At 41.7% G+C, this 15,669-nt stretch overlaps 1 protein-coding gene across 2 annotated transcripts; it reads left to right on the top strand.

Moving 5' to 3' along the window:
* The first annotated feature begins 838 nt into the window (after positions 1-838).
* On the top strand, positions 839-13,792 carry LOC137873959 (rho-related GTP-binding protein RhoC-like). Of its 2 annotated transcripts, XM_068712487.1 has the most exons (5): positions 839-985; positions 7,925-8,082; positions 10,408-10,528; positions 10,898-11,028; positions 13,337-13,792. In XM_068712487.1, exons 1-5 carry the CDS (start codon positions 916-918, stop codon positions 13,508-13,510), a joined length of 654 nt encoding a protein of 217 aa, XP_068568588.1. In that variant the 5' UTR covers positions 839-915; the 3' UTR covers positions 13,511-13,792. The 2 variants fall into 2 exon arrangements, with proteins under 2 accessions (XP_068568588.1, XP_068568589.1); XM_068712488.1 differs by lacking the exon at positions 7,925-8,082 and having other exon boundaries at positions 904-985.
* The last annotated feature ends 1,877 nt before the right edge of the window (positions 13,793-15,669 follow it).

Raw genomic sequence — 15,669 nt, 5'->3', positions numbered from 1 at the left:
CTTCTTATACTACGGATGATGTCATCTTTGACCGGGGAGGTATGGGGAGGGGGGACCTGAGTGACTCGAGCGCCCGCAGCAGCTCCGTCAAGCTGGTTAGAAGTAACCATAACAAGACCGGAAATACAAGCAGTAGCCTACAAAATAACAGTGCAAACGTTAATGTCGCTTCAGGGGGCAATGGTAGAAGTAGGCTATATTAAGTGTACAAAATAATTACTATACTAGAATCCAACCAATTGTCCTGTACTTGTCTGCTAAATTGCTCCAGGTTTTCTGTGATTTGATATAACACAATTGTATTTAGGAAAATGTACCATGTGAGCACAATATAAGGCCACAAGATTATACAGTCTAATAATGGAGGACCCAGCTAATATTATACTTTCTTGGTACACATTTATTTAAACATATATTTATATATTAATTTAAAATAGGCCTATCAAATTACAAAAAAACGAACGTAGATCTTTTGGGGCCCCTGGGCAATTAGTGATCTAACCTTGCTAATAATGCACCAAATTCCCCTTTAGGCAAGACACTAAAAGGAAGAAAAAAAACTCAAATGTTAATGATCTCTAAATATTTTGTGGTCTTATGTTTTTAAAGATTTCAACACTATTTTATTTTCTAGAAAACTTTGTACGTAATAAATATAAACAAACTAATGTCATACATTCATATAGAATTATTTTTATGACTGGAGGCTCTGAACTAATCACAGACGACCGTGATGGATTCTAACCGTAACGATCTAGCCCTTTTATTTTGAAAGTACTAAACAGAACCGGTTGTTATTTAGCCTCGCTAGCTTGTTAGTGGAAGGATCTTGCCCGCCTGCCCCGTTTCTCATCACCTTCTCTATATAATAAGCGAATACTGCAGCAAGAAGTGACTGAGTGTGTTTGTGTGTACATGTGTGTGTCACGATCGAGACGAAAGCGGGGGATTCATATTTATAAAAACCTCATCTGGCTGCTGACAGGTAATTATGTAGCTGTAGTTTGACTTGACTGATTATATGGCTCACTTACTTTGGTGAGAGAACAAGGTGGTGGCTTGTCCTTATACTGACATTCGCCTTTTTCCTGCTTAGGTGGTAGTTTAATCCCTGACTGTAATGAAGTAGACAAACAGCGTGAGTGTAGTTGTGTTTCTGTTACAACTGTTGATGGCCTCATTGTTGGTAGTGTTCAAATCAAAGCATCAGATCATGTTTGTACAGTCTGTCTAACTGCTGCGACCTCAATAAGCAACTCCAGCATGGCAAATCTCCTAATGAGCTATTTCTGTTGCTGGGAGCGTTTCATTTCCTCATTATTAAGACTCTCCTCTCTTTAGAACAATAATTTGCAAACCCAACAAAACAAAAAAAGGTGCCATCAGGTTATTTGGGCTAAAAACGCCCACGTTGGCTTAATGATGTGTATTTAAAGAAAATATCTGATCACATCAATTTAATCTGATTTAAATAGGAAAGTCCCATTCATGACTTCAAATTCACAATAAATTATAATATATTGTCCTCATCCTCTTGAATATTTTAATTGTAGTGTAAAAATCTACCGATGAGGCATTCATGGAAAATATATATTCTTAAACTCTTGCAGTTAGATGTTAACTGCAAAACAACTGCTAAAACAATTTAGTAATTTTAAAAAACACACACACACACACACACACACACACACACACACACACACACACACACACACACACACACACACACCCCGGTGGTCAGGGAAGCTGTCCAACTGAAGAAAGAGGCCTTCCGGGGTATGTTATCCCGGAGGACTCCTGAGGCAGTTGCAAGGTACCGACAGAAGGTGGAAGGAGCACTTTGAGGAACTCCTGAATCCGACTAATACGCCCTCTACTGTAGAGGCAGAGCTGGAGGCTGATGGGGGAGCATCATCAATTTCCCTGGTGGAAGTCACTGAGGTATTCAAACAACTCCACAGTGGCAAAGCCCCAGGGATTGATGAGATCCGTCCAGAAATGCTGAAGGCACTGGGTGTGGAGGGGCTGTCTTGGATGACACGTCTCTTCAACATTGTGTGGAGGTCTGGGACGGTGCCTAGGGAGTAGCAGACCGGGGTGGTGGTTCCCCTGTTCAAAAAGGGGGGCCAGAGGGTGTGTGCCAATTATCGCGGTATCACACTACTCAGCATCCCTGGTAAAGTCTACTCCAAGGTGCTGGAAAGGAGAGTTCGGCCGATAGTCGAACCTCGGATTGAAGAGGAACAATGCGGATTCCGTCCTGGCCGTGAAACAACGGACCAGCTCTTCACTCTCGCAAGGATCCTGGAGGGGGCTTGGGAATACGGCCATCCATGTGTCCGGGTTCTCGGCAGTAAGTCAGACTCGTTTCCGGTGAGGGTTTGCCTCCGCCAGGGCTGCGCTTTGTCACCAATCCTGTTTGTGGTGTTCATGGACAGGATATCGAGGCGTAGTTGTGGTGAGGAGTGTTTACAGTTCGGTGGGCTGAGGATTGCATCGCTGCTGTTTGCAGATGATGTGGTCCTGATGTCTTCATCGGGCTGTGACCTCCAGCACTCACTGGATCGGTTTGAGTGTGAAGCGGTTGGGATGAGGATCAGCACCTCTAAATCTGAGGCCATGGTTCTCAGCAGGAAACCGGTGGATTGCCCACTCCGGATAGGGAATGAGTCCTTACCCCAAGTGAAGGAGTTCAAGTACCTCGGGGTCTTGTTCGCAAGTGAGGGAACAATGGAACGTGAGATTGGCCGGAGAATCTGAGCAGCTGGGGCGGTATTACAGTTGCTCCACCGCACCGTTGTAACGAAAAGGGAGCTGAGCCTCAAGGCAAAGCTCTATATCTACCGGGCAATCTTCGTTCCTACTCTCACCTATGGTCATGTGAACTGGTTTATGACCGAAAGAATTAGATCGCGGGTACAAGCGGCCGAAATGAGTTTCATCAGGAGGGTGGCTGGTATCTCCCTTAGAGATAGGATGAGAAGTTCGGTCATCTGTGAGGGACTCGGAGTAGAGCCGCTCCTCCTTTGTGTGGAAAGGAGCCAGTTGAGGTGATTCGGGCATCTGGTAAGGATGCCACCTGGGCGCCTCCCTAGGGAGGTGTTCCAGGCACGACCAGCTGGGAGGAGACCCCGAGGGAGGCCCAGGACCAGGTGGAGGGACTATATCTCCAAACTGGCCTGGGAGTGCCTCGGGATCCCCCAGTCAGAGCTGGGCCAGGGAAAGGGAAGTTTGGGGTCCCCTGCTGGAGCTGTTGCCTCCGCGACCCGATCCCGTGTGTGTGTGTGTGTGTGTGTGTGTGTGTGTGTGTGTGTGTGAGAGAGAGTGAGACTATGGGTAAAGAGGTTATTGTCCTCAAGGTGTCTTAATGGAGGTGTCACACCTGGTTTTATTTTATGGGCTGGCTGACTTTGGGTACATTTAGTAATTTCCATGGGTGTACCAGTAAAGTCCTGGCTCGATGAGACTTAAGGAGCTGATGTGTTTGTAACATAAACCCAAATAATGTAAGAAGCAATCACATTTCAATTTTATTCACATGAGTCTGCAGCTTATACTAAGGAATCTCTACGTTGTGTCCATAAATGCTTCATCCCAAACAGCCTGGAGCTTTCTTTGTAAGAGTAGTTTTTGAGAAGTCACCCGAGCGACGTCTGATCCTGCATGCGATCTGATGTCTGTTGATTCCTGCCAGATAAGATGCTTTTTACACCTGGTTAAAGGTGGTGTAGACAGTTGTTGTCGCAGTCTGCTCTGACTCAGCCACAACCTCAGTTTATGAACTCTGACCCCTATCTCAGACAGACGGAGGCAAGGCTAATTATTGCATTACCTTCTTATCTAAAAGTTTCTTTTTAAAAATGCGCCCTGTTTAGCTTTTGCCTCTTAAAGATAATTTATTAGAAAATGTGTTGTAGTTGGGAAGCCAAAGACGCCGGAGGACATTTCTGTACAAAGCATGTCCCTGAAGTACTTTAAAAGCCATTTTTTATTCTCTAGTAAACTACATTTTGCCTTCTTCCATAGAGATTTAGGCTAGACTTGTAATCTGAGTGAATGCTTTATCTGTCAAACAGTCAAAATCCACCCTTGGTTTTATTGCTCTGTTAGTTATGAAGCCTTCAATCTACAAACAGAGTTTGACAGAGCTCCTTTTGTAATGGCAACAACATCAAAAACCCTGGAAATAACTTTTCAGTGTTTATCAGCTGATCTGTAAAGCTGAAAAATGTGCTTTACATTTCTTTTGTGTATAAAAGAAAGAGGAGTAGCCCTTGAAGGCCTGTTGGACGAGCATAACAACTATACACAGATTAATTTCCTGCAATACGTTGTTTGCCGGACCTTGGAACAAAAGTCGTCATCTCAGGAACAACGGGCCTTTTATTGGTCGGATGATTGTCTGCGTTCAGCATTGTTGTTGATTTTAAAAGTCATATGAGAATTGAAAGGCAGCGCTACCTCACTGGTTTAGGGTCACGCTCTGCTCCGGGCTAACTCTGCTCAGCTTGTTGCATTTTTCCTGTTGGCCCCAATAAGCCTCAGGAAACCTCCTTAGGGAAAGAGAGAGGTGGTGTGTTCATTAACCCGGGGCATTGCTCAAATAGCTGTAGGAAGTGATGGTGCTTTGCTTTCCTTTCTGTTTGAATGGCTCCTCATGTTGTGTTTGGATCAAGTTTAATGTGTGCCACTTTACACTTTGTCTCATTGCCAGTGAGCTCACACATACTGAGACTGCTTCCATACTTTATTTAATTATGTTAACTTTTAGACTGCAGATATTATTACCTTGTGTGTTTCGGTTCAGTTTGTTTCCGTTGGTCAGCAGGATAATGTAAATACTACCTGCCTTATTTTCATAAAACTTGTGGGTGGAAGAGTGTAACATGGATCAGGGGAGAATTGATGAAATTGTGGCCCGGATTCAAATCGAAGGGACGGATACACAAAATTGTTTTCACTTTTGGCAACATTGCGGAAGGAGGTCTGCGCTTTCAGTGCTCTTCTGATTTAGAAACTGTATTTTTCATTATGAATGAATAAATTCGTTGTTTAGTCAATAAAACGCACAATAGTGAAATCTTGTGAAAAATGTTGACGTCTACAATTTTCTTGTTTGTCTGAGCAACACTTAAAAAAATAGAAGATGAAGGAAACAAATCCTTCCATTTGGAAGCTGGAACAGGATGTGGCAGGAATGCTTGATAAATTACTTAAAGGATTAATAAATGATCAGAATGGTTGGTGGTTGAATTTCTGTTCATTGACTTATACACTTTTTTTTTTCTAAAACTTGGTGTTTCAATTAGTGTGCTTTTTAGATGCGCTAATATGTGTATTTTGTTACCTTTTGGGGAGAGCTACCTGTTTACAGTCTCTATGCTGAGCTAACCGGCTGCAGCGGGTAACTACAATCCAGGAAATCCAGTTTAAGTAACAGATGTGTGAATTTTCAAAGGCTTTCCAGACGCTAATACACAGTGCAGCGGTTTATAATGAGACAATGTTTTACAAACTTTTATTTTACATCATTTTATCTTTTGAGACGATTGTGAGGTGAACAGTGGCACACAGCATGAGACCAAACTTATTTCAAAGGGTCACAAACTGAGAAAATTGGAACCACTGCTGGAAGATTGCAGGGAAGTATGCTAATAACTTGTATAAATAACTCATCACTGAATGTGGGTTGAATATTTGTTCTTCAGCTAGTTTTATAACTTATAGAAGAGATAAATGATTTTATTCGAATAAATGCATCATCTAAAAGACCAGTTAACTAAAGTTCAGTCAGTTGAGTATTCTGTTATTTAGTTACCTTTCCTCATAGTATGTCTCTGTGGTGTTTTAGCCTGTAAGTAACACTAAGTATTCCTGCTGTCTCTCTGTTATAGTTGTCCTAAGTCAACCTCAGAATGATGGATGACTTTTTGAATATGTTCTAGCATACCTCTTTGCTCTGGTTGTGTGGAGTCACAGTGACCACTTAAACTTCCTCCTCATTTGTTGATGCCATTGGCGCCTAAATTGAGGACATTCGTCATGGACAGTATTGTGACTATGGGGCATTTTCACGCATTTCTTTTTGCAAATGTGTCGAGGTGTTCCTTCATCGGTTTCCAATATCACTGCCACAAAGGACGAGCTATCATTGTGCAGAACCACTGTGTGCATGTATTTGTGTGAGTAAGCGTGCTTGCATGTCTCTGGCAGCCCTCTCCGTGTCCCGGCTGTGCTGAGGCCTGTCTCCTCCTGGGCTACACGGAACCGGAAGTGGATTGTATTGTTTCACAGGCTGAGCCTCTGAGGCCTCGGTGCTGCTGTCTCCCACTCGTTTGGTTTTGAACCTGCCATCTCTGGTCCAATTGGCAATCTCTGGAAATCTAAACGTATTGTGAAGTTTCTCTGGAATCAATATTCACTACTAAAGTGGAAGCCATCTCTGCTCTCATTAAATATTCTGGTTTTTTTTTGTTGAATATAATCTCCTAATAGTTGAGGCATTTGCAACTACAGCGGAAGTCAATGATACAGTATATGTTTAGTAGATTTGCTTACTTGTCTTTCAATATGAAATGTGTAGAAATGACAGGAGTGAGCACACTACCAGTATTTTCTAGAGCAGCCTTAATTCAAATTGAGTAAAAAAATCAACTTGTTTTTCCACTGAGTGTAATAATCAACTTTGAAATGTTTAGTGCTGCAACGATTAGTTGAATGTATACATTAACGACAACTATTGGAAGACATCACTTTGGAAATTGCTGGCAAATGAGTTAAAAGGCGGAAAAAAAAAATCCTCCCCTAGTAACCCAGTCTTTGTGCTGAGCTAACTGGCTTCTGGCAATAGCTTCATATTTACTGTACAGACATGAGTTGTATCACTTATTATTTAAAATCAATGCCAATGCGTATTTCCCGTGAATATATTGTATGGTTTCATTTTCTTCATGATGTAGATTCAGTTTGTTTTAAATCTTTGACATTTTAAAGCCAATACCGATTAACAGACAATTGAGATATTCATTTTGCACAATTGATGCTACTTACTGATCATTTTAGTGTTGCTATGCGTCCGAGCAGAGATTAAAAAGTGAGCGTTGGGACAGACTCAACTCAAAAGTTACGCCAGCAGCACTGAAAGATTAATTTCCTCCAAAAAGTGGGTGCCCTCGTGAAGAGGATCGCTGTCGAGACTGTCTGGCAGAAAGTGGATGACTTGAGGAGCCAAATGAGTATATGCACAGCTGCTCCCAGGCAGCAGGGCTCCAGCTCGTCCATCAGCTGCACTGCTAGCTCATCCCTACACAGCCTGCACCAACTAAACCAGTCCTCTCGTCTGGGCCTATTGCAGAAATGCTCCTTGGTTCTGTTGGTTTTATGGATTGCATTTCATGCACAAAAAACCAGCAAAGCTTCACCCTTGGCAGGCCTGAAGCGTTGTTGTGAAATGAAACCCTGTATCCATCTTTGTTTGACATGGTTTCGGTGGTAAATACCTGCATGGTATTTCTTTTCATCTGCAGTTTATACACATGTTCACAACTCATTTAATCACTATGTAAGCAATTACAGCTCAACACTGGAACATGTGTGCAGCAGGTTTAGCTTTTGGCTATTTAATGCAAAGTCATTTTGAGAGAATTGGGGTATTATCTACTACCTACAGAGTATTTCTTAAGAAGCATCGGGCGAGATCAAAAGCAGGACAGTGTTTTTGTCTGCTTTAGGACACCAGTGAGTACTTTACCAGCTGCTCTGATTTCCGGGACGCTTTTCTTTTCCACACACATTGCAGAGGGAAACAATGGCACAACATGGCACATTCCTTCGTGCCCCAGTTTGTCTCAACAACCCACCTCCTGTTTTTCTCTTCTCCGTCTCCCCACCATCTTCCTCCTTCTCTCCTCTTGTTTCCAAACAGAGATGGCAGCCATTCGGAAGAAGCTGGTTATTGTCGGGGATGGAGCTTGTGGGAAAACATGTCTCCTCATTGTTGTCAGTAAAGACCAGTTTCCTGAAGTCTACATTCCGACGGTGTTTGAGAACTACATCGCTGATATCGAGGTTGATGGAAAAACGGTTTGTACATTTGACGCTTGAGTAAGCAGTCCAGAAGTGGTTGTTTCTGTAGCATAGAAAGTCTTTCTGCCATAAATCAACACGGTCCTTAAAGTAGCTTTATAAAGAGAATCTTGTAAAAGAGGTCATAAGTGTGCACTTTATTTGCACTAACAGACCGAGGCTAAGGCTGATTGTCCCTCACCATTTGATGATCCATGAAGAAGACATGGAAATACAGAAACGGCATTGTTGCAGTGCTAACTAGTCCGAGTATTCGTTTGATAAGGGGAAATGAATGATCATACTGTTTTTTAGTCTACCATTGTTAAGCTGCTTAGCTTACATACTTGGACAAAAAGAGGTTAGATTAATACTTTATTGCTTGTATATATCCAAATCTTGAAGTCCAAGTCCATGAGCACCTTATTAATGTTGAGAAATCCAGAGCTGGACAGACGTGTTTCACTGATCCACTACTATCTATAAACTATAAGAGAGAAGATTATTATAGTGAGCAATAATTTCAGATTTGGGACACTTATTAATCATGGTCTTGTTGAGTCATCCTTGAACTATAATGTGGACACTTAAATGAAATGGTGGAGGGTAAATTAAGTGCATTAAATATTTCAAAAGTAGGGCTGCACAGTATATTGTTTTTGTATTGCTATGTCAACTTGTGCGATAAATACATGGCGAAAGACTGCGATGTTGCACTCAAGGATTTTTTTTTTTTAGTCAAAGAGTTGGAGTTAGTTGAAGTAGTTTCAAAGTTTGTTTTCAGTTCAATGCTTAATTTTTTAACACAAGAATGTTGGAAATAATGCCATTTGTATTTAAATCAACAAGTAATTTGTTGAATTTTATCAGTATGCTGAAAGTAGCAGAACTGAGTAAACTTTATTTGTTTATCGCATGTTATGTTTCCACTATATTCCACAAAGTAGTTACATGTTTTCCTCGTATCGTTCAGCCCTAGTAAATGGTTATTTCAGGCAGTTATGAAACAAAACTACACTAAAGTTCTGCTCCCAAGTGTGTGTGATGTCCTGAATCTGACTCACAAGGCGTTGGTCAGCGGGGTTCGCGTCTGAGCAGCAGATGGCTTGTTATGTCGAAGGGTTTTGTTCTCTTGAGCCGACCACTGCTGCAGGATCACCGCTTGCCAAAACAGGAAATGACTCTGCTTCCTGTTCAGACGGGGAAACAGGGATGTCTCCTGGCAATCCCTCTCCGCTCGCCGGGACCCTCCTGCCCAATAAACGTCTCATTTCCTGTCCTGGTCGTATTTAGGATGGGGGGGCAAGGAGGGGTTAACTGTTGTGTTCTGGACAGGAAATAAAGAGTTGGGGATCCATGATGGAAATTGGTCTATGGGGGATGATTTTGGTAAAGAAATGTGTCTGCCCTTTAATTTATCCCCCCTCCAACTTTCAAGAGGATGGCATCAGAAATAGCCAATTAAACAACCAGTTGAATTAGGTTTGTGTTCTCAGCCCATAAATTTGACTCCTCCCACCCCTCAAGGATAAAAACATTTTCTTTTTTGCACCTTCAATGGATTGGGCAGTTTCTAAAAATAGCTGGTTTTTCCCTCCCTTTTCTTTTTCTCCCCAATGTCTGCAGCGTACAAGTCCAGTGGGAACATAACTTCGGTTGCTCATGCAGCCGCCTCCTCCCACCCTCTGCAAACCTCTATTTTGGGACTGTTAACTGATGCTTGCACTCTCTGTGGGCATACCACAATCCATTGTCATTCAGCAAAGTTAGTTTTTAGTCTTTTCCCCCTTTTGTTTAACACAGTGAGTCAACTAAAGAGCATCTGTTGAAGCCCGTACAGGGACAGAAGGTATCTGGTTTGATGTTTGCTAATCTCCCACCTTCCCTAATTGAATTAATTGGTGATGTGATGGGAGGCCGTCCCTGAGTTCTTTTCCACAACACTGAGAACGTAACAGACTTGTGAAGCTGATCAGGTCAGAGCTGCAACGGTGATAAGAAGCAAATATCGAAACAAAAATTCCAGCTGGGGTAAAACATAAAAATGATTTACTTAACAGTATTTAAAGCATTGGCCTTTGGGGAAAAACATGCGTCAAGGTTCATACGTCATACTCCAGTCACGGCTCTTCGAGGATGATAACAGAAACTTCATCACTAATGATGTCTTGACTGGTTAAATGTAGAAACTTTATTCTTTTTGAAAGGTTAAAATTGGAGAATTTACAACATGTCATTGAAGCAAATCATGAAGATAATTACTCTGTTTCTAAAACCATTATCATCTACAGTGCATGTATTTTGTTCTTACTATGTTTTTTTTTTTAATTTTATTTCTCTCAGGTGGAGTTGGCCCTGTGGGATACTGCAGGCCAAGAGGACTACGACAGGTTGAGGCCTCTCTCCTACCCTGACACAGATGTCATCCTCATGTGCTTCTCCATCGACAGCCCAGACAGTTTAGGTAAGGAACTGCTGACATGTGTTTTATTTGTACATTCAAACAGGTTAGTCTGAATGAAATTAACCTGGCTGGGACAGAAAGATGACTCTGATGTCAAAATTATATGATACCTGACCTGACGAATTTTGTTATCGTGTTTATCCTCACAGAGTCGAGGCAGTTCATAGTTTGTTAGATGACTTAATGGACTTGAAGTAGGATTAGTGCAGCTAAAAACATCTTTGCCTCAGGCTGTCTGCAGAGCAATCCGTCATGAGAAGTGTTCTGCGCCGTCTCTCTGCACTGCCTGTCCTTTCTTATAGCCCCCCCCCCCCCCCCCCCCCCTCACGAGTGCTTCTGCTCACTTCTTGTCTCTCTCTCCCGGGACAGAAAATATCCCTGAGAAGTGGACGCCTGAGGTGAAGCACTTCTGTCCCAATGTCCCCATCATCCTGGTGGGGAACAAGAAGGACCTGAGGAATGATGAGCACACACAGATAGAGCTGGCCAAGATGAAGCAGGTACTAAAGCCTATAAAGGTCAATGAAGAAAAAAAATAAACTGTAGTAGGTACTTCTTCAATACTCAGGCACCAAAGGCCTGCTGATATGTGCAGGGTAGAAACCTTTCATTAAGGTTCAGTTTGTGAAGTTTCTATCTGAATAATTTATGTTCATATTCATGACAAATATTGCTTCACCGGGAGATAAAGGTGGTACTAAAAAGGGGCAAGGGGCTGCTTTGTTGACATGTTACTTCCAGATACTAGTATGTATCAACGTAAATAAAGTGCAAACACATGAAAACTATTGATTAGGGAAGACGTTGAGCAATTTTCTAAAATACCAATAGAAAGATGGAAGATCATTTTATTGGGTTTTTTTTACCTGAGCGTTAACTTCTCTCTGTGACAGCACTCTAAAAAGGCTGTTAGCCTGTCAGTCTTACTATATTAACAGCAGCATATTGGTTTACTGTGTCACAGCATGCCACTGTGGCCCGTTCTGTCTGTCTCCAGGTCCACCTCCATAACAGCTACATGTTGACAAAGCTCTCCAGCTCTTTCAAACTCCACCATCAGCTTTTCCTTTCTGTAGACATCAGGAGCCGTTTGACAAAGAGTAGCACCAAGTCATCAGTTCAAGCGTTTTGGATCGGACTGAACGCACGGACATTGTTGTGTAAGCTTTAGCTGGGAGGGTTAGTGGGTAGTGTGTAGTCGACTATTGGATCCCAAGTGTTAAACTGATACATTTGTCATCATTTCAAGACTGTGTAGTGTAGACAGACAGAAAACACAGGTGCATCAAATCCATCTTACAGTCAGGTCCATAAGTATTTGGACTGTGACACAATTTTTCTAATTTTGCTTATTTACACAACCCCAATGGATTTGAAACTAATCAGTCAATATGTGGTTGAAGTGTAGACTTTCAGCTTTAATTCAATGGATAAAACAAAAAAATCACAATGACCGTTTAGGAATTACAGACACTTTTACACAGTCATCCCCATTTTCTGAGGCTCAAAACTAATTGGACAAACTAACATAATTGTGAATATAATCATTATTTTTAATACTTGGAGGAAAATCCTTTGCAGTCAATGATTGCCTGAAGTCTGGCTCCATAAACATCACCAAAAACAGTGAGTTTCCTCCCTTGAGATGCTTTGACAGACCTTTTACTGCAGCCTCCTTCAGCTGCTGCTTGTTTGTGGGTCTTTCTGCTTTCAGTTTTATCTTAAGTGAAAAGCCTGCTCACTTGGGTAGAGATCAGGTGACTGACTTGGCCATTGAAGAATATTCCATTCTTGTGCCATAAGAAGCTCTTGGGTTGTTTTTACAGCATGTTTTAGGTCATTATCCATCTGCACTGTGAGGAGCCATCCAATCAGTTTAGTATCATTAGTCTTAATCTGAACAGATAGTTTAGTCCTAAACACCTCAGAACTCATCCTGCTGCTTCTATCAGCTGTGACATCATCAATGAACACCAGTGACCCTGTTCCATTGGCAGCCATACATGCCCATCCAAAGCACTGCCTCCATCCACCATGTTAAACAGATGATGTGGTATGCTTTGGATCATGAGCCGTTCCTTCCCTTCTCCTCACTTTTCTCTTCTAATCATTCTGGTTCAAGTTAATCTTGGTTTCATCTGTCCAAAGAATCTTTTTCTAAAACTGGTCAGTCTTTTTCAGATGTTTTCTGTTAAAGTCTAATGACCTTCCTGTTACCAGTGGTTTGCACCTTGTTGTAAACCTTCTGTAATTAGATTCATGAAGGCGTCTCTTGATTGTAGACTTTAACAATTGAATGCCTACCTCCTCCAGAGTGTTCTTGACTTCAGTAGATGTTATGAAGGGTTTTTCTTCACCACGGTACACCAATTTTTTTTAACCTAAGAATGGCCTCCTTCACTTGCATTGACACCATTTTGGTCCGCATGCTGAGAGTTCCAAGGACCAACTACCAACTGCAAATATAACATTTTGAATCCTATTGTCATGAAATGGTGACAGAATAGGCCACATCTGGCCATGAAACCGTTTGTCAGACAATCATCCAATTACTTTTGAGCCTCTGAAGATGTGGTTGGCTGTGTAAAAGTGGCTGTAATTCTTAAATGGTCATTGTGATTTTTTTAGTTTTAGACATTGAATTAAAGCTGAAAGTCTACACTTCAACCACATATTGACTGATTAGTTTCAAATCCATTGGGGTTGTGTAAATAAACAAAATTAGAAAAATTGTGTCACAGTCCAAATACTTATGGACTGATCATTTTTGTACATTACCTCACATCAATTTCTGCTCTAACCATGCAGGAGCCAGTGAAGACGGAAGAAGTCAAAGACATGGCCGGCAGAATCGGTGCTTTCGGCTATTTGGAGTGCTCTGCCAAGACCAAGGACGGCGTGCGGGAAGTGTGTGAGATGGCCACTAGAGCGGCGCTGCAGGTCCACAAGGCCAAGAAGACAGGCGGCTGCCCGCTGCTGTGAGCGGTCCAGACGCCATAAAATAAACTGACCAACAGGGAAAAAAACTAAAACGCACAAAAAGGACTGACCTTTTTGAAAATGAATCTTGCATTTCGGCCAGGCAGATGAATCAAATGCAAACGGACTACAGGAAATTAACATTGTCTGTACAACAACCGCGCTTCAAGTTTCAAGTTCCTTTTTGATTTCCAAAATATATCTTTACACAAGGAATTGTTTTTTCTTTATATTTGTAATGTAATGAGGCAGTAATAAATGCACATTTGTATGCAATAATGTTCATCACGTGCTTGAGCAAGCAGCATCCTTCTTTGCTTGTATAAAGTCTACATGGGGGGGGGGGGGGGGGGGGTGAGAACAGGCCAATCGAGACGCAAGCCAATATGACTCAACTATGCACAATGTGAAACTGAAATGAAGGCCAAAGTCTGGTGAAACCTCCCTTGTTTTGTTCACTGAGAGTGACTCAGTTCAGCCTTTCTTCTGCTACAACTCAAGAAAACTGGTCAGTCACGTCTGGTGTTGGAATCTGTGTGCTGGACCCATTATTAGCCCAGTGGTGGAAACCATGTCGTGTTAGAGTTACTGGATGTTTCCAGTCGGATAACATTCTTTACATGTTTTTGAGAGGCGCTGAGCTATGTCTGTGTGAGGAGTTTTGTTTTCCTCCAGTGCCTTCTCTGTTGCGATGTGCCTTTTGGTTGTTCTCTCCCAGACCAAATAGACCACCTGCTCCATGCCAACCCGATACTGACCGACCAGGTCAAGAGTGACCTTTCTGACATGTTTCACAAAGCTTGGTTATTTGAATTGCTCCAAACGCAAGAAGAATTTCAGTTTTCTAAAATTTCAGTCCTTATAACATAAGAGTTCATCCATAAATGCCTCATTATCTTGACCGGTAAATCAGGTTACACTAATTTACATCATACTTTTGCGTCAAGAATGAATCATGGGACCATTTTCTAAAACATCTCTGGAAAAACATGTCTGCAGCCATAAAGTTTTATTGCTGCCAAAAAAAGTTGGTACAACTGTAGAAAAATGGAAATTGGGTTTATTCGTCTGTCTTTATCCTGATCTATGTTGGTCTTAAACTTCACTTCTTGGCAAGAAACATTTGATATTTTGTGTCTCAGGCAGAATATCTTCAAGGGTTCATACTGAATAGTATTCAAAACAGCTTTTGGAGACACGTCAGAGACCGTCAACTGCTCCTCTTAGAATACTCGATTTAGAATTTGAGCTGAAAATATAACAGCTTGACATACAATCCTAGAAAGGCTCAGACTCTTTATGGCAATCCTTTTCTCCGCCTCTGTTGCTCACTCATGTACTGTACATGTCCCTTGGTTGCATGTTGTGGTCGGTCTACAAGGAGGGTGGATGTTGAATAATGTGATATTTTTTATTTTGCATGCAACAAACTTAACCAGCTGGCAGGATCTGTATCTGTTATATAATAGTAATGTCATCTGTAATGCAACTTAGCCTCTACTAGCCAGGCACATAAGCTTTCACTGGGTGGTCCAGTGGAGAAGAGAAGTAGTTCTTTCCACAGCTCAGATGAGGCATTCTGAGTTTTTTGAGGAGAGGGGGCATTGCTTTTGATCACACACATATTGTTACCTCAAATCTTTCTAGGGTGGATCTTGTGTGTTACTCTGGACTTTGTGCATCATTGTGGATGACAAGCACACAGACAAGGCGAGAGTAAACTGATCCTTATGCCTAAAGGTTTTTTATCAATGAAAACATGGGTCTTGAGTTATGCGTTTCGTAGTTGTGGCATGATGTTCACAGGTCTCAAGCTTGATGCCAAGGAATTATTTGGCATTCAAGGTCGGCGGAGATGGTCAAATAACTTTTGCAGCTGGAGTCAAAGCATAATGATGAAAGCATTCCCTTCGAGCAGCAGAGGATCTAGTGTTGAACATATCACTAAGAGCATGTACAATACTGCAGTTAGAGTATACAGATAATGTTGCGTTGTATCAAAAGTTGTCCTTATGTCAATGCATGCATGAGAAAACAATGGGTCTTGAACACACACACTTCTGCTCAGTGTTGTGTAACTTATTTCTTTCTTACTTTGAAAGTATTTAAAATGATAAAAAGATACCAATTTATACAAAAGGTAATTGTTATGCTTTGTAAAC

Source organism: Cebidichthys violaceus, unplaced genomic scaffold (genome assembly GCF_023349555.1).
Source record: "Cebidichthys violaceus isolate CVI_PGR_0920_01 unplaced genomic scaffold, fCebVio1.0.p SCAF_17, whole genome shotgun sequence".
NCBI lineage: Eukaryota > Metazoa > Chordata > Actinopteri > Perciformes > Stichaeidae > Cebidichthys > Cebidichthys violaceus.
This window is presented reverse-complemented; position numbering and strand designations above follow the sequence as displayed.

Coding starts and splice junctions, on each gene's coding strand:
- LOC137873959 (XM_068712487.1), top strand. CDS start 916: ATGTGTGTGTCACGATCGAGACGAAAGCGGGGGATTCATATTTATAAA. Junction 986..7,924: donor CCTCATCTGGCTGCTGACAG/GTAATTATGTAG, acceptor GTTTCCAAACAG/AGATGGCAGCCATTCGGAAG. Junction 8,083..10,407: donor TCGAGGTTGATGGAAAAACG/GTTTGTACATTT, acceptor TATTTCTCTCAG/GTGGAGTTGGCCCTGTGGGA.